At 39.8% G+C, this 26,382-nt stretch overlaps 1 protein-coding gene across 5 annotated transcripts in view; it reads left to right on the top strand.

Annotated features, from left to right (window-relative positions):
- The window catches only part of DIP2A (disco interacting protein 2 homolog A), a 90,026-nt gene that overhangs the window by 22,963 nt on the left and 40,681 nt on the right, over positions 1–26,382 (top strand). For 3 of the 5 annotated variants that reach the window (XM_072341259.1, XM_072341262.1, XM_072341261.1), the window contains exons 3-5: positions 7,598–7,717; positions 13,285–13,404; positions 19,250–19,495. In XM_072341259.1, coding sequence (XP_072197360.1) covers positions 7,598–7,717; positions 13,285–13,404; positions 19,250–19,495 — 486 coding nt within the window. The remainder of the gene's footprint in view (positions 1–7,597; positions 7,718–13,284; positions 13,405–19,249; positions 19,496–26,382) is intronic. The other 2 variants (XM_072341264.1, XM_072341263.1) reach the window with 1 other exon arrangement.

The following is a 26,382-nucleotide window of genomic DNA, read 5'->3' as shown; positions in this document are numbered from 1 at the left end:
CCCGCGTTAGCCCCCTTGCTGTATCAGTACAGGTCAGGGCATATCTCTTCCCCCTCAGGACAAGGGAGCGACCGAGTGTAATCGACCTGTCATTGTCAGAGAGGATTGTGTCCTCTAGCAAGATGGGTTGTTGTTTCAGGCAGCAGTCTTGGTCTCATCTTGAAGTAAGCATTGCAGTCTCAGCATGCCTGGGCAATATCAGGTAGTTTTTTGGGCAGCCCCCATGCTTTAGCAGCAGACCACATTATCTTTTGCTTCTGATGTAACTAGCAGGTGATGTTCTCAGGTGGTGAGTCCTCAGTCCACCAGATACCAGCCAGTGTGTCAGCTTCATAGTTTCCCAGTGAATGTAGAGGTTGGTGGCCAAAATGTGGTAGACAAGGATGGTTCTATGTTTAAACACATTCCATAAGTCTAGCCATGTATCTCTACCCTAGATTGGTCAGACGTAGATAATCCATTCCTGGGTGGCCCACTGTGCAATTCACGGAGTGAGCCCCCCCAAGGCCTGTCATACCTACAGAGTGAACAGCACCTTTCTCCCTGTCATCAGCGAGCTTCTAAGGATGGATTCAACTCCCATATCCAGATTATTTCTACAGTGATAAGGTAGTTCTGTTAGTGATGCTGATTCTTCACCCATCTTGAGACTGAACTTCAGCAGTGTTGCTAAGGAGCCTGTTCAAGATAGAATTTGATTTATGTGATTTTTGAAAGACATTAGAGTATTCAAATGGCAGGTTGAGTACTCTACTTACAGGCCTCTTTGCTTTTTAGGTGCATATGAGTGCTCATCAGCTGTTAACTTTAAAAGTTGGACCTAGGCTGTATTGCTTTATCACTAAATTCCTCAAATCCTCCTGTACCTGTACAGTGAGAGAAGACATTTGGTCACAGTTAGATCTGCCTGCTCAGTTTGAGGTGTTTGGGCTGGCACTACCAGAGTTCAAGGAATGAGTAGCTCTGTACTTTGTAATACTCTGGTATCCTGGCTCTGAAGATTGTTTTGAAGCTGCTTCTGATGTTGTGAGGATGCTTGTGCATCCCTTTCAACAATAAGTGTAATTTAGAGTTCAGTTGCAGGCTTTCAAGTATTCAAAGACATCGGTTTCTTTTTTCCTGCTAACATACAAAGAAATCCCATGTAAAGAAAGTAAAATGTCAAAGCACAGAAATTGTTACAGGTGTTTGACAGGCGTTCATCCTTTGGTAAAGTAAAAACAGCACATACATCACTATATGCTCTTTAGGTATTTTTTTTTAATTGCAGAAGTAGAATACCCAGCAAATTAACCAGATCTAGTGTGTTAGCATTAATTTACCTTTTAAAATAACAGCTGCAGTGTACTATTCCAGTTAATAAAAAGTTAACTGTTACATTAAAAGCATGTACATATATTCTTCCTCCCTTTAATTTTAACCAGAAAGTGACTAAAGTAGTTTAGCTAGATTAGACTAAAACTGAAGGGTTTTTTTCTGTGTTGTCATTGTAAGATTGTGTAAAATTACAGCATTACAAAGCAGGGTTTGTAGAGGTTGCCTCAAATGACGTTTCACCTAGAAAAAGCTTACCACACAATCTGTGAAGAGAAGCATCTGCTAATTAACATCAGTCAATTGCATCCAGTCCTTTTTATTGAAAGCCTTATGGCTTTCCTAAAAAACAAAACAAAACCCACCCAACCAACCAAAAAACAAAAGCCACAAAATAATCTTTCAGTTGCACAAGACTAGGTGCTACCAAAAACTTTCAAGCCGTCCTTACACAGCAACTGTATGTGTAAATAGTAACAAAGAAAAGCATCAATAGTACAGCATTTACAACTGCATTTGAAAACGAGCAAATGAACAGGGTTCTGCAGTTCAATTGTTGCTGTTACAGAACACACTTTTCATGACTTCGTTTTGCAGTATTTCTTCATCAGCCTTTGCTTCTACCGAGTCTATCCCAACTTCTTCATAATCTCTCTCAAGGGCAGTTAAGTCCTACAGTTAAGTACAGAGTAGTACTAAGGTTTACATCCTCAGTGTGGTTTGAGAAGAGTCTGCCTTTTGTGATTAAAATATCTATATTGATCATGCACTTGGATTTAGAGAAGATACACTGACAAATGTAAGTTCTAAGTATCCTGTTACAGCTGTCAGTGTCTGTGAAGACTGCAGAGCAAAACAGACTCAGTTCAGCAATTTCAACCTCTGACTTGTCTCTCAGCCCCTGTAAAAGCAAAGCACTTTTGAACAAGTTGCCTATTGCAAGAGAGCAAAGTTGAAGAAACTGGGCAAGCTCCCTGGTCTCATTCAGTTATGTAACATTTTAACTTCTGATTTAGCATATGCATTCCTAACACTAAGTTCTAAAACAACAGTGAGTCCTGGAGGCCCTCTCACAAGAGGTCGCTTGTAACTAAACAGTGTATTTAACTTAATCTACACGACTGTCACTCAGACTTGCTCCATATACTCAGCTTTTTTCAGATTGCAAGCATTTGTGCCAAAGCAGCCAATGAAATCAAAGTTTAGTTGTCCTAGTTCAGACTTCAGCAGTAGTCTTCTACTAATTGGCCCTTAAGCATAAGGTGAGAGAGTCAGACAGTAGTAATATTCTCTACATATCTGCAGGTAGTTCTACTGCATAATGTTGTTTTACATAAAAAGCAACTGTTTTAGATCCCAGACTAAAAAGCTAGATGATTATGCAAGTAATATCGGTTTAAGGTATCAGTACTATCAGAACTCTTTTAAAACCAGACTTTTTTCCTCCATGAGTTCCTTACCGTCCACTTGAATTTCATTTTTCTAGATAAAGCAGTTGTCATTCTATGTAAGTAGCTGTCATTCTACTGTTCTTAGATAGAAGTATTGTATGTAAGAGCCATCTGTCCACTCTAGTTCATAATCACAAAATGCATTGGAAAGTCATGTATTTCCTGGTTCATAACCTTGCAGATAGGGTGTTTAAAGCTTGCTATCAGTAACTTGTGGATTATGAAGTTTGCATTCCTGTGCCCTATTAAGTGCAGTGACTTCTCATGTTTTCACTTATGAGAAGTTTCCTAGAGACTTTTATTACTGTCTAAATCAATTGAAGTTTAAATCCTCTTTATCCCCAAGTTCATAAGCTCAACAGCATCTTATGCAAGTAGAAATGGTCTCCACGGTCTCATTACTCAGGTTGCTACTACAGTGTAGTAGAACCTGAATGAGTTCATGGCCAAAGAACAAATTACAGTTCTAAAAGATGGTTTGAAACCAGATGGTCATTGTGGTCCTTTTCAACCCAGGCCATTCTATGATTCTAATAATTTCTGAATATACCAAGAGATTGCTGTTCATCTGCCTTTCTAATTAACTGGTTTTAGCATTACAGCAGGAAATGTTTGTGATCAAATTTCCTAATGTGTTGTTTTGGGAGTAGGAATGCGGAAATTGTGCTGGTAGGTTGACTTTTTTGGCAGTAAAAAAGTTTTTTTACATTACTTGAATTTTTTATCCTCCTCAGTTTGTTGGTGATTGAACAGCACAAGCTTTCATATTACATGGTCACAAATTTATTGCAGTAAAATATGCAGTTCATTTTCCTAAGGTGAAATATATATATATATATATATACGTATATATAAAAATGTTTTTACTTTCAAACCCGAGTCTTCTTTCTTCAGTGCAACATACTGTGGTTAAATGTCTATTTTTTTTAATGTGTGCCATGGTAGTTATGGGGCTAAGGAGGAAAGACTTCCCTATACAAGCTGTATTTGTATAGATACAAAGTAGTTAACAAAACGATTACCTTTAGCATTAGTATAACACCATTCTAATAAAATCAGTATGATTGCTGGAGTTCAAGCATTACTTGGGTAGTACTCTGACATACAGTTTAATTTTTAGATAGCCTTGTGTGGAGCAAGGAGTTGAACTCTGATCCTTATGGATCTCTTCCAGCTCTGAAAACTATGATTCTACGTACATTAAGCACAGAAGCTGTTTCACCAGAGCCATCTATGGGGTGATGGTTATGGCTGCCCTGGGTAGCCTGTCCTGAGCTTGAAGTGGCTGGGCCTGAGCAGAGGTTTGGACAAGATGAGCTCCAGCAGTCTCTTCTAATCACAGTTTTCTATTACTTGGGCATCTCAGGAATGTACGTACTTCATAACATGACTTCAGAATGTCAGAGAAAGTGGGGAAAATAAAAGCGAATTTAAGTTGCTATTCAGTACTTTGTGACTGCAGGTTTGGGTGAGAACATTTCTGCATTGTGCTGAAATCTATTCAAGCAAGAAAAGCAGTGCTTTACCCTGGAGAGCTCACAAACTCAGACTATGTGCCCTGATTGAGTACTATTGTTTTATAACTTGTTTTTCTAATTTTTATCTCTGCGTATCTGATTCCAGGTGTGCTTAGCTGGGCATCTTCCCCAGCAGTGCCAGCAAAGTGTCTTTGCATGAGAAACTGTGCAGTGCTGTTACAGTAAAATGATTTTTGCTTGTATAAAATCACTAGAAACATCACCAGTAGCTTTGACTCTTCACTGTTAGTGGATGGACAAATACAGTTCTGATTCAAATAATAATTTCCAGTTGATTGGACTGAGTGTTCACCTAGGGCTTCTTTAAGATGACTTTTCATTTTTGCTGATTTTAGCTAAGTTAAAAATGGGCCAACTATAGTAATGGTGGATTGTGTTTCATTAATGTATACATCTTAGAATGTTATATTTGTAAAGATCTTCAATGTAAACAGAGGGAGATAGCCTAATTATCCAGATGCTTTTGCTGGAGACTAAGGTAGTGATTTGTGTAGAAGCAGAATGAATTAAGAAGTTCACCAAGCTTGTGAAGCAGGATTTTTCTGGCATGTGGTTGAGGAAAAACAGACCTGATTTCCAAGAGTCATCATTTTGCACATCATCATATTTAAAGGGAACTTCTGAGGTTTGTTAGTCATTTTGTCACTGTTCGACTGCCTTAATGCTAATTCACAGCGATCAGCCCTGTAAGTGTTGGAGAAAAGGGAGGTTCAGGGTTTGGAGTTTGCAAGCCTTTGCAAACTCTCTTGTGCTTATTTGGGATACCTTCTCATCCTCGCTTCTCCATCACCGCTGCTGGTACAGCCAAATAGGTGATCTCAAATTGTGGGACAGTGTCTTGGTTGCAGCCTGAGGGGTCCTGACTCAAAGGTTCTGCAGTTGCTTGCTTACATGTATACCATACACACTATTGCAGAAGCCTGAAAGATTGGTTGTATCAGCTGTGGGACTGTGAGAGAGCCAGGAGTTGTGAGTGTGATGTAGGCTTCTTCCTCCACTAACAGTTAGTAATGCTCTTCTTTGGGGAAAAAAAAATAGCAAAAAAATAAAAAAGTCATTTTCCCCCGTTTATTGCCTCCTTCACCCCACGAGAACCATGAGATCAACCACAACTGAGCTGATGCTTCACACCTGGTTGGGTCGGGTCCTCCCTCGTGTATTCACTGTTGGTTTTTGGTTTTTTTTTTGGAAATGTTGTAAATAGGGAGAAATCCAGCTTAGCTTGTTCTTCCCTGTAGTCTTTTCTGCTGCCCTGGTTATCGCATTACCCTTTTGCATCTGTTCTTCTCTTGGCACAGATTTTGAGATGACTTGCTTTAATCTTTTTCATGAAATACACAGTTATTTACCAGGTGTAAATCAACAAATCTTGCTGGATTCTTGACTTGTGGCTATGTAAAACTTCTGTTTGCATGAAATGCAAAATGCATTTTGCAAGCATTTTCACTGCTCTTCAAGTATCAGCTACATTGAATTGATTCTGTTTGCTGATTAAATGGGCTTTTCTTTTGGAAACTTAATTCTGCAGAAGTGCTTGTGGGAGCATTAGCTCTTTAAACGTTTTCATTCTTTAAAATGAATGAAGCTCCAAGTTCTTACTCAGCTCCATGTCCTTACTCAGCTCCACAGTCAATTGTTCTCCTTTGGAAATATTTGGGTTTATTACTGGCTTGACGGGGCAGGTCTCAAGGTGCCTCTTGGGTTTGCCCCACATTCAGGTCGACATCTGCGTGTGTTACGTGTGACGTGCACTTCTGCCGCTCAGCGAGTGAAACACAGTGCTTGCTGTTACTGATGCTTCAGCCTACCTATGTGAGGGCACACGCTTTTGTTATTAAACGGCCATACAAGTTTCCTTATCCAGTTATTAAACTTGGACTTGTGCTATTTCATAAAGTAATTTAATAAGTTAACATTTTCGCTGCAGAAGAAATGTCCAGAATGCTCGTGTGGTGCTGACAGATGTTGTCATTTCAGCAATTCAAGAAGCTCAAAACAGTGTAAAATAATATGCAGTATTGTTGCGATACATCTCTGTCATGAGTGTTTCTGCTACTCAGACCACGTGGGGGCAATGCACAACTAATAAGCAGTGTTCAGAATGACACTTGGATTGTGGCAGGTTCAAGTTATGGCAAATAATGTCACACATTTTAGTGTTTCATCCTAACGCAGTCTTGTGAAGAGTGAAAAATACACAGCCACGCTTCCCATTTGATAAAGGGATTTGAGAACAAGTTTCAGGATCACTGAAAACATCATCCATTTTCTGGTACATTTTTGATCCCGTTTTCAGTCAACATAAACACATTGCCTGCAAATTTTCGTGTGGAATGTGTAGGGTTGCAGTCAGGTATTCACCTCAAGGAAAAATCTGATCACATCTCCTTACTACTCATCTGCAGGATCTATCTTACCGGAGAAAAATATCTGTCACTTCACAATCACACCTTATTCATGGCATTGCTTTGGGGCAGTATGTGTGTTTGTGAACAACTGTGTTCAAGGGCAAAGCACAGGAAGAGTAACATGTCATTCAGTCTCTGATGAACGCCTTGAGGACTGCAGCTGCTGCCCCTGAAACAGGCTGGTGTGTTACTTACAGATACAAAAATCCTGCTGGTTCTGTGGGTTTTGTTGCCCTCATTTTTTCTCTAACAAGAAATATAACGGCATGAAAGAAGTTTTGTTACTTCTGTACAATAACTCATTAGTTGTAGAGCTATTGTAAAATGTGATTCCTCCTAGTATTGTTCTATTAAATGGATGTAAATTGAAGAGACGTGTGGATTCCTAAATATTACTTAGCTGTCTTATTTTTAGAGTTGGAAGGAATTTGACAGAATTGTTCAAGTATTATTTGAAAGGTAGAGCGGTCTAATTGTGTAATTTCAGCATCTCCAAGTCTGATGTGTAATTGTAAGCATGTGTGTAATGTTTCTCTTGTTGTCTCATGTTAAGCTGGGGGTGAATGTGGTCCCTCTCCCTCTTCTCCATGACCCTTTCTCCATGACGATCCAAATGGGGTACACAACACCTAATGATAAATGTACGCTGATAGGAGCAAAGCTATTTTTCTGTTCAGAAGAGATTTTTATATTCTGGGTGAAATGGTAATCACATCAAATTTGGTTTTATTTTCAAGAATTTAAAATGCAGGTGGACAGTTCTGTTTTTAAAGGACTCCGGGCTCCGGTTGATTTGTAAGTAGGTGTCAAGGGTGGTAGTAGACTTTAAACATGAGAAGCGGGTGTTTTATCTGAGAACCTGAATTTGTATTGAAATAAATTTCAGGTGTGGATCCATCCCTGCAAGCAGAGAACAGAGTCCCAGGCACCTCACAAGCTACTGCTGTTGTGTCTAAGCAGCAGAAATCGCATTCCACGAACTCGAGGGATGAGCGCTTCCGATCTGGTAGGTAAAAGATAAGTAGCTACAACATCAGGTGTATGAACTGAAAAGAATTAGCAGCACAGTAGTGCATATTTCTAACGAGAAAGTTGGGAGTATTTTGGAAAAAGGGGAGAGCTAATGAGTATTTTTTGAGGAGCTTTGCACATGAGGAGGAAATTGTAGCCATGCTTTGTGACTTCTTTATTACTGTGAATTTACTCCATGCTTAATGATTTTTTCTTGTTTGCTGGTCTGGTTTCCAGTCTCTAGAGCAGTTATTTAAACATTTAGAAGACTACAGCATGTGGGCTCTGTTTTTTTTTCACTGTTTTTTGTTGTTGTTGTTTGTTTGACTAGGCTGCTTATTAAAGGAAGGTTATATGATTATTATATTTACTGCAGCTCACTTTCAAATATTTCCTGGTTTAAAACAAGTGCACAAGAAAAGGAAATGTCACAATGGATATTCTACATCAATTTTAAATGGACACCACTGTGACTAACCTGTTTTGGAAACTTTGTGAAAATATTGTTATCACCATCACATCCTGTACCCATTGTTGCTTTTCAGGTGGTCAGAATACACTGCTTCCCTGTGAAATCCCTTGTCACAATAGTGAGAAAAAGCAGGTGTTTGGAAGCTTTTCTCTGATAAATACATTTAACTCATAACTAATTTTTGCTTGCCGTGGTCGTTATGCACCTCAGCGCTGGTTATAGACAGTGCAAGTAATGACATGCACTATGTATCCTTAATATGCTGTTAGTCTTGGGTCACCTTGCTTTGTAACTACTGAGTGTCAGATCATATTTACATTGTTGGCATTTAAAAAAACTTGCATTGGAAATCAAGTTGATGTATCTGTATGAATTCTTTGAGAAAAACTGAAGGATAAATGAGACACCTTCAGTATTCTGAGAATAAGAATTCCTGGGAAAGATTTGTGGTGTATTTCTATGAAGTATGGCTGAGGCAGTTGGATTTATTCAAACCTGAGCAGAGAACGCCTCAGGGAGACCTTGTTGTGGCCTTTTTGGTCTCAAAGAGAGCTTCAGATTTTGGATAGTGATTTTTTACATGGTCTGACAGGACAAGGGGGAATGGCTTTCAACTAAGAGAGGGGAGGTTTCAGTGTTAGGCAGAAATTCTTCACTCAGAGGGCAGTGAGGAGCTTGCTCTGCTGCCCAGAGCTGTGGGTGCCCCATTCCTGGAGGTGCTCAGAGCTAGGCTGTATGGGGCCCTGGGCAGCATAAGCTCATGGGGGCAGCCAGTCTACAGCAGGGGCAAAGAAATGGATGGGCTTTTAAGGTTCCTTCTAACCTATGCCATTCTATGAATCTGTCATCAGTGTTTATGTTCTTTAAACAGAGGATATAACAGTCACCATGTATCAGATTTACTGGTGGTATTTTTTTATCTGTCTATATATTTCAACCCAAGTTGTTCCATAATTCCACATTGATCACCATTAAAATAATGCCTCCTATTTATTTTCATGGAAACTACAAATGATACGAAGAGCACAATAGCACTATTTGATAGAGCAAATTCTCAGCTACAAAGGTCTATTTTTCATCATAGTCACTGCCATTAGCTATTCATTTTTTGCCAGTGATGAACTAGAGGTTGAATGCTATGCTTGTCAAGATCTCCATCAGTAGAGGTGACTGTTGTCACTGTAGAAATGTGGCATCCACTACGAACTGTGCCCACATCCACTGTTTGGTCTTTGTATATGTTCAGGAAGTGTTGATGAATGCCAATGGGTACAATTTTTTCCATGTGGGGGAAATGCCCCTCTGCTGCCACCTGTCACATGGTAATAAAGTATAACAGAATATGGTGGGAAGGTTCAGTTTTTCTTGCCACACCACCATCGGTCTTTGACGTCATGGGCCAACATCATAAAATAGGAGGCATCATTTTTTGAGCAACCCTCATTTTTATATTGTTGGTTGTACAAGGAAGGTCCTGAATTTCAGAGATCATGTAGTATGAAAGTTAATGAAAAGAGATCACAGAATCACAGAATGATGTGGAACCTCAAGGATCATGAAGTTCCAGCCCCTCTGCCTGGCAGGGCCACCAAACTTCCACATTTACTAGATCAGGTTGTCCAGGGCCCCATCCAACCTGGCCTTGAACACCTCCAAGGACGGGGCATCCACAACCTCCCTGGGCAGCCTGTTTCAGGACCTCACCACTCTCCTAATAAAGAACTTCCCCCTAACATCCAGCCTAAATCTACCCTCTTTCAACTTAAATCCATTTCCCTTTGTCCTGCTAATATCTGATTAATGCAAAAATTATTCGTGTATATTTATGTTTGCATTTTGAATGTGCCTTCAATGTAATTTTACTGCTGAATACATACTAGGAAAGTAGGTATAGTGTTTGAATTACAGCCATGATGAACAAGTAGCTTCCAGGTAAATTACAAGGTGAGTAGTGAACCTGATAGAAGGTAACTAATTAGGTTGATTGTGTTGAACTAACAGAAATAAAATTGGCAAGAAGAGCACAATTACAAATAGAGAATACTATTTGTATTAGCCAGGAGAGCTGGGAGGATCCATAGAGATACATTGTATACATTGCTACTTTTCTTGTCTTACAGCTTCAAGCATCTTACTTAGTTTGCACCAAGGATACTTAAGAGCAAACAGAAAGCAAGCAAACAACCCTGATATATTACTGGTATTGTTTGGGGGAAATTCAGCATAGGACTCTTTAGCTTTTCAATGCAGGATGTAGCAGTAGGTGGCTATTAAACCAGTTCAGCTAGATAATTGCTTATTAATAGAAATGGCTTTTAAATATTAGTCTATCAGAGCTAATTATCAGTGCTGCTTCCTTTCCTAATATTTCCATGGTACTGTTGATTTAAATCTATTTAAAGTGACTTTCAGTAACTCTGAAATACTGCTGTCAGTCTCACTGGTCTTGAGTGAAGCCAATACTTTTGCATTCTATTAACGTTTTTTTTCTGAATGATCATTGAGTGTTCAGGCAATCCTGTTAATGGGTGGCTATCTGAGATAAAGCCTGATGGGTGGCTTTTGGGATTATCTTTTTCCGCTTATGGCCAATGAAGAATTCCATCACTGTTCCTTGTTCCTCTTTGTACCTAATGTTGATCACTTCAAAGTTTAAACTCTTGGGCAGAAAAAGTTCATTTTTACATATGTAATTGGATTTCTTTTTCCCTTTTGTAATATATCACAAGGCTTAACGTGCTCAAGTGATATCCAAACCAAATAGTGAATCATTTGCTTGATTTATGTTTAGCTTGTGCCCTTCCAAACAAATTTAAGTAGAGATGCCAGTAGACTAGATTGTTTACACTTTTTCCTCTAACTTTTAACTAAAGAAGTAGTCCGAGTTTATTGGATTAGTGGTTGTCTTTTGTACTTGAATGACAAAGATAAACTAAAAGAAAAACACAAGGATTTTTCAAGTGTTTGTGCTCTGACTCTAACAGATATTGAGTCATCTGATTGATTCTAATCATCAAATGCTTTACATCACTGCTGATGCTGGTTTTTGTGGCTATTCCTGCTGTGAGATTTGTGCATTTGTAGAGTATGAACAGAAATGTTGACATCTCAGAAAATACAAGCCACTGCTTAAATAGCTTCACTCTGTTCCCAAAAATACTTTGGCACAAAGAGTCACTGTTGTGCTTTGCAAAGTAACCTCCATTTATCATAGAGGTTTTAACTATGTTGAAAGTACTTTCTGCAAAAAGACGTTGTCCACTACCAGCAGCAACCTGAAATGTTACCTTTTACATTTCACTCTGTTGGCGCATGTTAAAGCTTCTTGTCTTTCACAACATTTAGGCAATAATTTTGGCCACTACTGCTTCTTCTATCAGTTGCGTGCCTTATTTGTTCTTTGGTCTTGTGGGGGGAGAATCTTATTTCTTTATTTCCTTCCAGCCTACACTTTATATCGGTCTTTCCTTTCTTTGCATCTTAACAGCTTTTCTAAGTCTTTGCAAGAGTAACTGGTAAGAGTGGAATGCAGTTGTTTGTAGAACAGAATCTCTTTTTGCAGCGATTATAAAAATCTACTGAAAACAGTTTTCTGTAGTTTTCCAGAGTTGCCTTCCATGTAAATTGACAGTAATCCTTGTCACCTACAGATCTTATCTCCGAGCAGTAAATATTAACTGAAAATTTCCACCAATGGAATACTGTTAATAAATAATGTAGGCAATAAATTATGTAAGTGTTCTCTGAACAGCACTTGACATTTCAGAGTTTAATGATGACAGTGTGATAGACAAGGTGAGAAACACTGCGGCTTTGCAGACATTTTTGCAGGCTGACAACCCTATGTGCCATGTACCCCACAATTCAGAGGACACTTTAATCCAGTGTATTGCTGTTATTGCTGGTTTTCCTCTTCTGAGGATGTGCACTTTCTATGAAGACTCCTTTTCCTTCTCTCTTCTTCAGACCATTTGCTACCTGGTTTTGGCTATAAACCCAGATGAGTTAGCTGGTAAGCCTTTAGGGCTTCTGAAGATGCTTTCCCAGCAACTCTGCTTTCCCTTTCCACTATTTCAGTTCTTCTTCATAACTGTTCTTCAGCCTGTAATAGCCAGCTCTGTACTGCTGTGCCCTTCTGAGTGGCCTGCTGCACTGAATGTACAATGTACAGAATAGGCCACGAGATGTCTGCTCCAGCTGATGAAAAACTCTGTTTGGTGTGCAGGTGTGACACCTTTGTGGCAGTCATAGAATATTGTGTTTTCTTGTTGTGTAAGAGAACTTGATCCTACACCAGTCAATGCTCCATGCTCTTTTGGCCTTGCTAACTGTCATACTTGCTTTCTTAACATGGGAAGTAACATTCCAGTAGTGAATGCAAAACTCTAGTAGCAAAATGCAACAACAGCAACAAAACATAAAGAACATCTGGTGGAAGTTTTTAAAGAGGAAACCAGTTCCAACAACAAGTGTATGGGTTACAAGCAGTGAGTTTATTGCTGCTTGCAGAATTGTCTGATGATCAGTCAAAACAATAATCATCTTGCAGAGTTGCACAGGGTTCATTAGCTGGTACAACATCTCCACTCTATACACATATAAATAGGTCAAAAATTAATCTTGGTTCTCTCTGAATGTCACAGCACAATTAAGGAACATCCTGAAAGATATTCCTTTTTGGTTTTTGGCAGGCCTTATCAGATTGATGCAGCCATATGGGACATATATAGTTTGCAGCAGCCATTTCTAGAGTCAGACAGGACAGATTGTTTAAGCTGCTGCTATTTGAAGAACTAGGATTAGTAGCAGAACTGATTGACGCACTTGTGTGCAAAACCACATTACTGGAATTTAACTTTGGACCTTTTCTGTTCCCCTTTCTGCTCAGTCTGTCATTGAGGCTGAGAACCTGTTCCACAAGTGAGCTAAGCAATTGGACTAAGTATAGGACAAAAGCAATAAGGGCCCTCATATGCAGTTCAGATTTTGTATTGGAGCTGTTATAGATGACATTTGTACTTTCTGTGTTTTTAGAAAGAAATTGTGGTTGAATTTAATTTCCTAACCTTTTGTGTTTGTTTTCTATATAGATGTCCACACTGAAGCAGTGCAGGCAGCTCTTGCGAAATACAAAGAGAGAAAAATGCCTATGCCTTCAAAGAGACGGTCTGTTCTTGTGCACTCTTCAGTAGAAACATACACACCTCCAGGTATCTATTGAGTTGACATATGTAAATCTTTCCAGGTACACTTGTTAGCAAAACATAAAAAGCAAATGGTTTGTTCTGCCAAGATGTAAGTATATTACAGTGAGCTTCTTCCATATTCATAGCTGCATTTCCTAATACTCAGATGTTACTTGTAATTGTTTATTTAATGCTTTCCACAAGATTTTTAGTGTTTCATCTAGAAATACTGTAGCTACTAAAGGTACTCTTGGAAGCCACAGTAGATTGAGCAGTTGCCCTTTATGCATGAAGTACATTCTTTATACAGTGTGTCTCCTTTGGAAAGTGAGAACCTTGGCAATCATGTCAGAGTTCTAAGTACGTTGCTTTGGGTTGCATAAGATTCTTTTTAAGAGTTAAAAAAATATGCCAGTGTTATGTTACTGCAGTAGCTTGCTGAATGCTCATCAGATGGTTTCAGCTGTGAGAGATTTAAAATGTTCAAATGCTGTCATTGATCAGACAGTTTGGATCAGGATGTTTTCTTAATTTTTTTTATGTAAATAGATGATCTTTCTGCCGGCTCACAATGAATTCTCTAGAGGTGAAGAAAATCTTTCTCCAGATACATGTCTTGCTATCTGGTGTATGAGGGCCAGGACTGTATACAAAGACGAGGTGTTTCTCTTAGCTCTGAAGTTGTGATGATGTGCTCTTGCCCTTCCTAATGTGACTGTGGTGTAGAAACACAGTGACCTCTAGAGCCCTTTTCCATCCATTTTCTTTTTTACTCCTGTAAAAGAGCAGCTATGCTATGCTGCTCATTTGCTTCCTGGGCTACATTTCTTTCTTCCATTCACACTGCTCAAAGGAAATTCCATTTTTCTTTCCTAGTTATACAGTTTTTATTTTCCTGTGGAGATCCTTTGATTATTTCATTAGTTAGAAGTATTTATCTTCTGTAGTTTTAAATCTGCTCTTCCAAAATCTTTACATTTTTCCTTTAAAATATTACAGTGCTTTTTTGTTAGATCATTCTACTATGCATGTACTCGAAAGCCCATAAGGGCAACTAATGCAGCAGGGTAGCTGTCATGCTTTTGAGTTTTCTTGCTTACAGGTTATGTATAAACAGGGAAATTGTCATGAATTGCATGAGATGTAATGCTGAAGAAAATTCAAGTGACCATCTGTGTGTTGAATCTTCAAAGAGAGGCCCTAAATTTTGTTAGCAGTTTTTCAAAGCAGTATTTCTTTTCACTGTCCAAAATAAGTTCTGATGTAACAATCAGTGATGCATTTTACATAGTATCACTGTCCTTGTCTCATTCCCATAGTTTGCCAAGTCACTGTGCATTTGGAATTAGATGTATCGTGACAAGAAGAGAACACACTGCTATTCTGCATAAGATTCAATAATACAAAATTAGCTGGCTTCCAGAAGCTCCGCTGGGATGGATAAAGGAGTGGGAGGACAGCTAGATTTTCCTGTCTCCTTTGGCATTTAAAACTAGAAAGAATTGCCTGATGTGCTTTTGAGAGAACTAGGCATCTTTCTCTTTTACCTACCTTCAAGACAGATTGGGAGCAGCTCTGATGGTGTCCCTGCTGCAACTGCTGTGCACACTCCATCAGGGGTCTGCACGCTGCATCGAAGGAGTAAAGTCTCAGGGGCTCATGAGACCCTAGGAAAAAATCATGATAGCTTCCACCCATATAAAGCTGAGAATCCGTGAGTTTATGTGACCAGTGCTCAGCTCATCCATACATTCAAAGGAACGCAGGAAGAAAGTGTTAGGTGGGGAAAATGCCCAAAATGCCCCAGCTCCTTCCACACCCATTCCAGAAGCCATCAGTCCATCACTGGCCCATCCCGACAGGCCAGGGGAGCATGAAGAACAACATAAATGAGAACCCAAGTTAAAAACTCTGAGAAAGGTGTCACCCTCTCCAGGCTCTTCCAGGGCTGTCCCTGAGCTCTACTGTCCATGTGAGAGACCCATTAGGGCTAGTAAGCACTTCAAGCACTTTCTGGGCTTAGGAAGGCAGGTGCTGCCAGGGGATTATGGGGCAAGTCAGGGGATGCAGGGGAAAAGCATTTTAGGGTTGCACAGTGTTTAGGTGATGAACCAAAGCGGGGAAACGGATGGATTTTGGTCATTTTTGGAGAAATGAGTATGGGGAAAATAGTGGGGTAAGGGTATATAAATGCCAATTATATAAAGGGTATACTGGCCTGGCATGCCATGCACCTGACTAGTGTTTGTAATGCTTTTCCTGGGTGAAAGGACTCCCGGTTTGATGCGTGGGCAGAGTCTGAGGTCCACCAGTTGGAGCTGAACCATAGATTTAGGGTCTGTGAAGTGTGAGTGGACTGAAGTGCCAGCAATACATAGAACAGCAGGTCACTGAGGCCCGTGTGTCCGTGGTGGGAGCAGCAGGAGTGAGTGGAGCCTGAGTACCAGCATCTGGATACCAGTGAACAGAGAGGCAAACTGCTGAGAGGGAAACCAAGTGCTAGCTCCTGATGTGGTGCTTGTGTCAGAGCCTGCATCAGCCAGAGGTGGAAGCAGAATGAAGCCAGTGGTGCTGCCTGTGTGTCTGCATGGGTTATCTGTATGATCGGTAGTGTTAGTGTGCAGGTGGGCTATACATATGTTACATGTGTGTGCTGTGCTTGAGCCTCAGCACTGCTTGGAGCTGGGGCATGGAGCTGGGGCAGCCTTGCATCTCTTAGGCCAGAAGATTCAGCACTATGTATTTTTCCTGAGCAAAAAACATTTAAACTGCTACAGTCACATCAAATAAATTCCAGCCTCCTCGTTGACAAGTATGATTTACAGAATTTAGATAATTTTTGAAGTACCCTGCTGAAGAATGCAGCTGAATTTATCAGTTCCAAGAGATTAGATTGCTGATCTGTTTCTTCTTAGAGGGAGGGTTAAAAAATGCTATCAAACAGGAGCTGCTAGAGTATCATCTTCTAACACACCTGCCCAAATGGTTAGTACTAAAGTAAAAAATACTGAGGTTGGGCTTTAGTAGGATACAGAAGAACCCTAACTAGTTTATAATCAGTTTCTTCCTGATGGCCAATCCAAACCTCTCGTGGTGCAATTTGAGCCATTTCTCCAGGAGAATACTGTGGGAAATAGTGTTAAACAACTTATTTGCATAGTTGACTCAACAAGAAAAATTAGAAATTGCAAAGAACTCGAGTAGCTTTGAAGCATCTAATTTTACTGTCAGGTACTAGTAACGAAGATTGTTACTCTGGCAAGGAAGTTATGAGACTTGCTGGATCTGAAATTGATCTTTAAAAAAAAAAGTGTCTCCTGGTTTCAGGAGACACTGTGCTACATTGCACTAGAATGCATAGAACTTTCTCTAACTGAAAGCTCATGACCCCGTCCCCTGTATCTGAATGGAAGGTATTACACTTTTCTCACAAATTATCCTTTATTAAGTTGTAATAACCACAATGTCGTGATGGTTCAGGAGTTCCACATGCTTTTGCTGTTATTTTTTAGGTTAGTTCAGACCTCCTTCAAAGCAATTTGGCATTCTGGTTAGAGTGGTACATTCAAAACCAAGTCCCCTGACTTAGATGTGCTGGTACTGGCCATCTCCAATAAGGAGAGGCACTGAGCCTTTCCTTCCCACCCACATTTCACGTGATGAGAACTTGAGCTGCAGTTTCAGCGTATGTTTGGCCCAGAGGGCGATGGTTGCTGCGCCTCTCTTGGGTAAGCTCCCAGCCAGGAAGAGCTGCAAGCCAAGTACATAGCATTCTGCATGCAGCACGCTGGCCTTAACTCCTGCATTGTCACACAGCCTTATCTTACCTATCTGCTTTTCTCTTCATGATAGAATTGTTCTGAAATTAGCAAGTTTTTACTATGAGGATTTCCATTTCATTCAGTTAATATTTTAAATTCAAAGTTTTTTGGCTTATATAAGATATCTGAAAGCTTAGAAATTTTAGGGGGACTTCGTAGAGCATGTAACTGGGTAACAGACACAATCAGAGTTATGTATCTTCTGAGAAACCTTTGTTTTTCGATGCTCTTATTTCTCACTCTGAAGAGATAATAAATCACAAATGTGGGCTTTTCTTTCTCCTGATCCTGATTGTTTGTTATCCTATTTTGTTAAGTGTTACGGGAACTGTTTGTGTTTGCCTTCTGCCTAAAAGGAAGGGAAGGCTGCAAGAGCTACAGGGCTGGTTTGGCTCCTCTCCAGAGACAGATGTGGTCAGCAGCTGAAAACTACAACTGTGGGAGTAGACAAGAAATACCATATAGGGCACAGTCCCAGGAATGGTCATCCACGGCTGTACCTTCTCAAAATCAATCCTGTATATTTTTGTTTGGAACTTATTTGACTAGAGACGGTCAAGTAAAGACGTTTGTGATTTTGACTTTGAAAAGGCTGCTGAGGTAAACAGGATTTCTAGTTTTGTGTTTTTACACTGGTTAAGAGCAGTTTTACTGAAGCTGCTGGAAATGCACATATTCTTAAAAACAAGATTGAACATGTGGTAGTTGAAAGTTGTTGCCAGAGATGAAGTAATGCTTTTCAGTATGGCTTCAACAAAATTTGGACATGGAACTGCGTATCGCTATGTTCAGAGGATGTAGAAAAGTTCCAAAACAGACTGCAGGTTTCTGAGGCAACAACCCCTTGTCACCCAGGAGCTCCACGTCTGGAAAGGACTCTGGTGTACAGCAGTGGGCATCCTGTCTTTCTCATCAGCTGTTGTTTGGCTCATATTGATTTCTGCCTTCAGTATCTTTTCAGGAATATTCTCACCATAATGTGTGACTTTTAGAACTGCTCTGCACAAACTGACACGATATGAACTCTGTCTGTATGTGGGCAATGCATTGTTGCAGGGGCATCCTTTTGGTTATCGGGTGTGGAGGGTGCTGTGTTGTGGTTCTAGTTCTTAAAATGCGACAGTTCCTTCAGTAAGAGACTGAACATGGGGCCTATTTGGTAACTTCTTTCCTTTGGCATGAAGATCTTAATTTCAAACAAGTTTTGCAGGAAATCTCAAACATTAAGAAGTCAAAAATATAAGCTTTTGTTAGAATCTCGACTCCAAGTGAAAAGACCTTTTTATTGTATCAATTGAGCGCATAAGAGACATTGGATGCGAAAGAGGAATTTATGAAAACCTGCAAATAATTGGATGGTAACTAAAATGGTTATCAGGCTTCTAACAGCAATAAAGATACATCTGCAATAAAGCCGTGTTTTTCTAAGCATTTACATATTGTGCACCTTAATGTCGGCTTGTGGTTAAAGTTTGTGGGTTTTAGTTCCTTCTAATTATTCTTTGATTAATGAAATGTCTCTTTCATTGACACAGTACCTTTTTTTAGTAAGTAGTTTAAAAAATGTCAAAGGAACCTAAATTGTGAAAAATTAAAAAATAAAAATTAAAAAAAAAAAAAAAAGAGGAAAGGAAAGGGAAAAGAAATCATATCCAACCCAAAAAAAAAGTGTTGGGAATTATTCAGATAGGACAAGTTCCAATTTATCTAGTCAGAAATATTCCATAAGGGTGGCATGCTTACTTAGCATGATTCAAAGTATATTAAGTATGTTAGGTAGAAGCTTTTTTCAAGCATTGTCTTCCCAAGTACAGGAAATAAATGAAACTTTGCTTCAAGGTGCTCTTGTTACAACACATAGAATTTGTTGTGTTTCCCTAAAAATGGTAATGGACAGAATTAGTGCATGTGAAGATACCATTTGCCTAATAGATGCATCTCATGTGTAGCACATGAGAATGCTACGCAGAGAACATGGAGAAACTTCATGTTCCTGTCTGTTGGGTCATTCCCACATTACATGCCTGTCATCATTATTTTAATCACAGACACATCGTCAGCATCAGAAGATGAGGGCTCGTTGCGTCGGCAAGGGCGGATCACCTCCACTCCGTTCCAGAGCCATTCCAACGCAGAGCCCTGGCTTAACCGGGTTATTCAGGGCTCGTCCACCTCATCCTCTGCATCTTCCACCTCATCTCATCCAGGAGGGAAACCTGCTGCTGCTTCCAGTACTGCTACTGCCACTGCTGCTGCCACGGTGCTTGCAGATCTCATGGCACACATCCAGCTAGGTTAGTAAAGAACTCCCTATGTGATTGGAATAAAATCGAAGTAAAATCCCAAAGCATCCTAAATGCAGAAGTCATGTACGTGCTGTGTTCCACCAGGAGATATCCATAAATAGCCTTAAAATGTACAATCCACAGGTATGTATGATATGTGTGTATTCAATTTAAATCAAACCAGTTTTTCAGGAGATCCGAATGTGCATTCTCTCGATAAAATGCTTGATTTATCAAGAAACTGAAGTTAAATCTAAAAAGTGGAATTTCAAGGGGATCATTATTTTGGTGTATTTACATGTATTTTCAGTAGACAGCATTATGCTATGAATTTCAAAGGCAACTCAATTGATAAACATCTAAAAGTCTAGAAATTCATCTGGAATCTTTGAAAAGTTAATGAAACTAGAGGTACTGAAAAAGCTAGATTTCAAAGTGAAATGTGATTTTCTTTTAATTAAAATTTGTCATGATAACATTTGTCCTTTATTCTGGAGTTAAAGTGAAAAAATAGAAGCCACAGTGTGAATCAGAAAATCATGGGGGTTGGAAGGGATCTCTGAAGATCATCTGATCCAACTCCCCTGCTGTAGGAGGTTCCCTAGAGTAGATTGCAGAGGAAAGCATCCAGGTGGGTTTTGAATATCTCCACAGAAGGGAACTTCACAACCTCTCTCATCAGCCAGTTCCAGTTTTCTGTCACCCTCAAAGTAAAGAAGCTCTTCCTCGTGTTCATATGGAACCTCCTGTGTTCCTGTTTGTACCTGTTGCTCTTCTCCTGTTATTGGGCACCTCCAGGAAGAGCCTGGCCCCATCCACTCGATAGACTCCCTTTGGTATGATCACTTCTCAGTCCTCTCCAGGCTGAACAGTCACAGGTCTCTCAGCCTTTCATCAAAAGGGAGATGCTCCAGACCTCTAATCATCTTTTTGGCCCTCTACTAGGCTCTCTCCTGCAGTTCCCTGCCTTTCTTGAACTGGAGAGCACTTAACTGGACCTGGTGCTCCAGATGTGGCCTCACCAGGACAGAGCAGAGGGGGGAGTATAACCTCCCTTGACCTGCTGGCCATGCTCTTCTTGATGCACTCCACGATGTCATTGTCCTTTTTTGGCCACAAGGACACACTGCTAATCCATGGCCAACCTGTTGTCCCCCAGGACACCTTCTCTGCAGAGCTTCTTTCCAGCAGGTCAACCCCTAACCTGTACTCAGTGTGTGGTTATTCTTCCCCATGTGTAGGATTCTGCTCTTGAAACTTTTGAACCTCATCAGGTTCCTCTCTGGCCAACTCTCAGCCTGTCCAGGTCTTGCTGAATAGCTGCACTGCCTTCTGGTGTGTCAGCCACTTCTCTCAGCTTTGCATCATCAGAAAAATTGCTGAGAGTGCACTCCATCCCTGTATCCCGCTCACTGATGAAGACACTGAACAAGATCAGACTCAGTTCTGTCCTCAGAGGAACACTTCTAACTACAGATCTCCAACTTGACGCTACACCTCTGGATCACAGCACTCTGAGCTCTGCCAGTCAGCCCATGCTCAGTCCATCTCACTGTCCACTCATCTTCCCACACTTCCTAGGCTTACCTACGAAGATGTTATGGGAGACAGTGTAAAAAGGTCTTGCTAAGTCAAGGTACACAACATCCACTGCTGCCCCCTCATCTGCCCAGCCAGTCATGACATCCTAGAAGGCTACCAGGTTGGTGAAGTATGATTTCCCCTTGATGAATCCATGTTGGCTGCTCTTGATAACATTCTATCCTTCCAGTCCTTGGAGATGACATCCAGAACAAGTTATTCCATCACCTTTCCAGGTACAGAGGTGAGGCTGACTGGCCTGTAATTTCCTGTTGCCCTTTCTGAAGACTGGATTGACACTGATCATTCCCATGAGTGAGTTTTGTCTCAATCTCTGTAACACCAAAGGTCCAGAACTTCCTGTTCCTTTTTTTTTATTGGTGAGGTACTTTGCAGGGAGGGAGAAAAGCCATCTTTTCCATTTTGCAAATGTTTTTTATATTGTTTCTGTATACAGTCAAGTGAAAACTTACTGTTCTTGTTTGTGTACAGCAGATGGGTAGTAATGTATATGTAATGGGTAGTAACCTATATGTAATGTAATGGGTAATAACCTATAGGAAAGGACTTAGAAGAGTAGTCTATGTATTTCAAATAATATTATCTTTTTTCCAATATAGTTGAGAAAGAAAAAAAATGTTATATTTGTGTTTCACCTATAGTGAATGGTTTGGGTTGGGAGAGACCTTAAAGCCTCCCCAGTTTCAAACCTGTCAGACCGTGTTGTTCAAAGCTGTGTTAAACCTGGCCTTGAACAGGCCTTGAAAGATGAGACATCCACAGCTTCTCTGGGCAGTAGGTATCTAGTGCAGTAGGTATCACATATGCTGTTCCTGAATGTTTAGAGTTCTGGTACTTCTGATACTCAACTTTTTGCTTACCTGGTGATGTATGCCTGCATAGACTATACAATCTTCTCTAATTCTTTATGGAGAACAGGTTAGGTCAGATAGGAAAAATACTGAGATGTCATACAAAGTGTCATACAAAGCTATGGGCAGCATTTAGCTTTGTTCATTTTTCTGAACTTCACCAGTACTTCATCCATAAATATAGGCTCTTCTGTTTTGTGGTTTTATTGTTAGCCAGAACTTTCCTGTTTGCATGAAACGTGACCTTTTCACTGCCTTTAAAGAAATCTACATTTTCATCTTCCTTTCCCCAAACTTATGGACTTCAAACATTGCCGCTGGATCACTGGTAAGTGTTCAGTGTACAGGAACAAGACGGATGAGCCACTGATGTCTGCTGACCTCAAAATCTGATTTAAGAAGGAAATCTGCATTTATTTATTGGTCTCAGTGGGTATAAGTAAAATGGAGGATTTCTATGCCTTGCTTTGAGGAAGCCTGGAATTTACATTATGGATTCATAAGGCTCAAGTTTATCTCTCTAAAATTCACAAATGCAATTATGACTAACCTTTGAAGTTTACATAAGATTGTTGGTGAAATTCAAACATAATTGCAAACATTTGCAAGATAAGAATAGTATGTGTAAAATATAACACAGCAACCTGTTATGCTGAAGCTTGTATAAAGAGAGACATCAGATTTCACTGCCAGCTTCTTAAGATCTATCCATCCAGAGTACTTGATCCCTGCTTACTCTGTTTTTACATTGCAGCTTTTTTTGTCAATAAACACTGGAACACTTTAACAGGGGAGGCCTTTTGTGGATCCTAGAGCATAAAATGAGAGTTTTTTAAATTCCTCAGTAAATGTACTGACTTCTACAATACATAACCCACCTTTCTTACATATTTCTAACATTATGCTTCATCAAAACATTCTATTCATTGAATAACTGTTCACACTTTTCATATGCTTGAGAATCTATACTAAGTTTGTATTAAATTCCCAAGCAATAGGCTGCAGTATTGGAAGTGCAAGGTTACGGTACAGTATCAAGTCAAACAGAAACATACATCCTGTTTAAGCTGCTCATCTTTCATCAATAAAAGTATCTACACTTCGTTTGAGGCCTTTTATTATATTAGTGTAATATTTTATTTAGCATGTCTAAAGGTAGCAGTGTGTCAGGGTGTTCTTAAAGTTTGCTGTGGATTATTCTGTGGATTGAACTGTGGGTTATTTCCCATCTTATCTGTTTTGTGAAGTACCAGGGAAAATGGATGATCATGATCTTTGGCACATAATCTGTTTATTGAAAAACTTAGAAGTGCAATTTAGAAATGCATCCACTGCTCTCTGGTATTTTAAACACTTCCCCTGTGCTCATCCATCATATCCCACCTGTGAGGGGCACTGTTAGTGAGCATGGTACTGATGTGTTGCACTGATGTTAGAGGTCTTTTCCAGCTTTAATGATCCTATGAATTCTTTTGCTTAACTGGAAGCAGGGATGTGTGGTAAGTGTTTGAACTGTGACTGCTGTGCAACCTCCACAGGAGACTGTGAGAGTGTTTCAAACAAGGTTTCTAAGGTTTTATTGCAGAGGAGTATGCAGGAAGGAAATAATGGCTTGGGGATCCCATGTTAAGTTGTAGCTGGGTTAGTGTGCTCTCTTTGTTTAAACTGTCCTTTTTTACTGAATAATTTCCAAGAGACAAAATGAGATATAGCAATCTGTGTCTAACCCAGCTTCCTGCTCATATCAGGGCTTTTCTATAGTGTTTGAATCTTCATTATAAGGTTCTTCCTTAGAGACTGCCTTGTGTTTGATGCCTCGCTTTTAATTTTCTATATTGTATCTCATGCATTTTTTTATTGGGTTACTGCATTTATCATTTGCATTTATTGTCTCCATCTCTTCTAATCAGTAACTGGAAGTTACTTCAGACTGAATCCAATTAACTTTGGTCCCCAGGTCACAATTGTGTTCACATGATTTTTTGGCTGCTCCCCATTTCTTTCTGTGCTTTGTCACAGTATCTCTGGGCAAGAGAGTCATTTCATGGATTTAATGGACTTACAAGTAGAATGCCTATGTAGTTAATAAAATTAATGTCATTTTCATCTGAGCGGGAGTCCTGAAAATGGAAATTATTCCTTGTGTATGCATAAAAGGAATTCTGTCTTCTTGGGGCAGATGTGTGAAGATGAGTTTTCTTCATTGTATAGAACACAGTAGCTGTGGGCAGCAGAGAAGTTGTTTATAAGCACCCCTGGCATTCCACCTGTGGGTTAGGGAGGCTGATTGGCATGAAAGTTGGCTGTGAGATGCTTGTGAGATACCTGAATGCTGCAGAACAGCACCTCCACATGGCTTCTGGACTACATGTGCACTAAAGTTCATAGAGTGTATGTGTGTTTTGTTCTCTATTGTGATTTCAATATATATTACCTATATGCACATCACACCAAGTGCATGCCACAGATTTATGTTTTCAGCCACCTTAGCGCTTAGCGGCGACAACATCTGTGCACAGTGGTATTTTGAGGATTTCCACTGATGAAGGCACCCTGCAGTTACATCTCTGATCGTAGTTCTTGATAGTATATTAAAGGAATGAAAGCTTTACACTTTAATAATCTGTCCAGGATTTGTAAATGCAACAGGTTAATACTGCGCTATGGGGTCCAGGTACTTTGGATTATGTTTCCTTTCCTATTTAAGGATTCTTTATGAAGTCAGTGATTTGGGATTTTGGTAAAGATGAGAATTAATACAATTTAAAACAAAAAATAAATGAAAGCTGTATAGTGCTTATCAAGAGCCTTTCAGTTTATTCTGAATACATGGGCTTTCTATAAACCTTGTGAAGTGATAATATGGATCAGCTCTACACATAGTTGTCATGTTTTATTGTTACTAGTTTTAAATCCAACTTTTGTTAAATGAAGTGATACTTTGTCCTTCTGGTATCTTACCCAAATGAAAGAATTTTGTGGTACTGCTTAATGCCTGACATGACAGATCTCTCTAATACAAGATTTGTCATTGCAGTGGTGATGACTGCAAAGTATGCGAAGTTTTCTTCTGGTGATCCCACTAAAACTGCTTAAAGCTGTTTTGGAGGTTTATCTATAAGCTCTGGAAATCTGTGAGCAGAGTTATAAGCACTTGTTACCTTATAGGGCTAATCACTTCCTAAAAATGGATTGGTGAATATTACATATTTCACAGCACTGCCCGTATCTCCCCAGGCTTTGCTTCTGCCATACAAGAATTCAAGGTCTATGGTGAGATGTATCTCCTGGTGAGATGTATGACTCCACGCAGTTCTCCAGCATGGCGCAGCATTCTGTTTATAAGCTTTTTCTGTTGAAACCCAATTTGTATCCATTAGGATTCTGAATATTTCAGGTCTGCAATTCCTGGTATCAGTAATTCAAGTGTTCCTCATTTGAATGCTTCTTCCCTATACTTAGATTTCATAACCTGTGATTGCATTCAAAACCATTCCATAAAGTAGATCACTATGTTTCTAATGACAGTATTCCCTAGTGTTCTCTAGTGTAGAAGCATGGTACAGCTCCAAGCAATGCAAGTTTTTGCCTTAAGAGTGATTATTCAGTACTTTGAGTTCATGAGCATTTGAGAATAGCCCTGCTTTCCTTATGTACATAGATGTAACAGAACAGCTAAGTATTAACTGCTTGTATCTCACATCATTGAAATTAAACTGTCTGTAATGTCTGGCCATCCATGACCATATCATGCCTCAGGAAGCTCTGTGCTTTATCTCTTTTGGTCAGTGGTGCACCAAAGTGTTGACATCTACACCTATTTTTCAAGTGCACACTACAGTAACCCAGCTGTTCTCACTCGTACCGCTTGTGCAGAACGATCTGTACCAGAGCATAGGAAGCACTGATATACAGATACATTGACTGGCTCTGAAAAATGTGGTAAGAAAAGCTGCTAAAGGAAAAGGGTGATGTAATCAAACTTAATGGTCACAGAAACTACACATGATAAATTTCTAGTCGGCAGTTACATTCCTCTGAGAGAGTCTCTCATCATGTCTTTGTCCATCCTTAAGGTGTGTTCAGGTCTAAATGCACTCACTATATTTGCCACTGTAAATCTAAATCTGCTTTTCTTAATAAAACAGTCTTCCTCTTATTGCATACAGAGCTTAGGTAAGTGCTTGATGTTGTCCTGGGGAAAAAGTTCCTTTCTTCCAAGCCCAATGCTTTCATACCTTCTCATCCTATGGGTGTTAGAATAGTAATTCCAGCTTAGTAATTCAACTTCAGGTGCTCCCATTTTTACAGAGAGATGAGGCAACTTTTCTTTCTAGGCATGAGCTGTTTACTCATAAGAGATGTCCTTGCTTTCACCTTGAAGTGATGGAGTGACCCATCTTTCTGCTTATGTCTGAATTTCCTTGGATCCCTTTGAAATTA

This window comes from Excalfactoria chinensis, chromosome 7 (genome assembly GCF_039878825.1).
Source record: "Excalfactoria chinensis isolate bCotChi1 chromosome 7, bCotChi1.hap2, whole genome shotgun sequence".
Lineage (NCBI taxonomy): Eukaryota > Metazoa > Chordata > Aves > Galliformes > Phasianidae > Excalfactoria > Excalfactoria chinensis.
The sequence above is the reverse complement of the archived record's forward strand: the minus strand, read 5'-3'. Positions and strand labels throughout refer to the sequence as shown.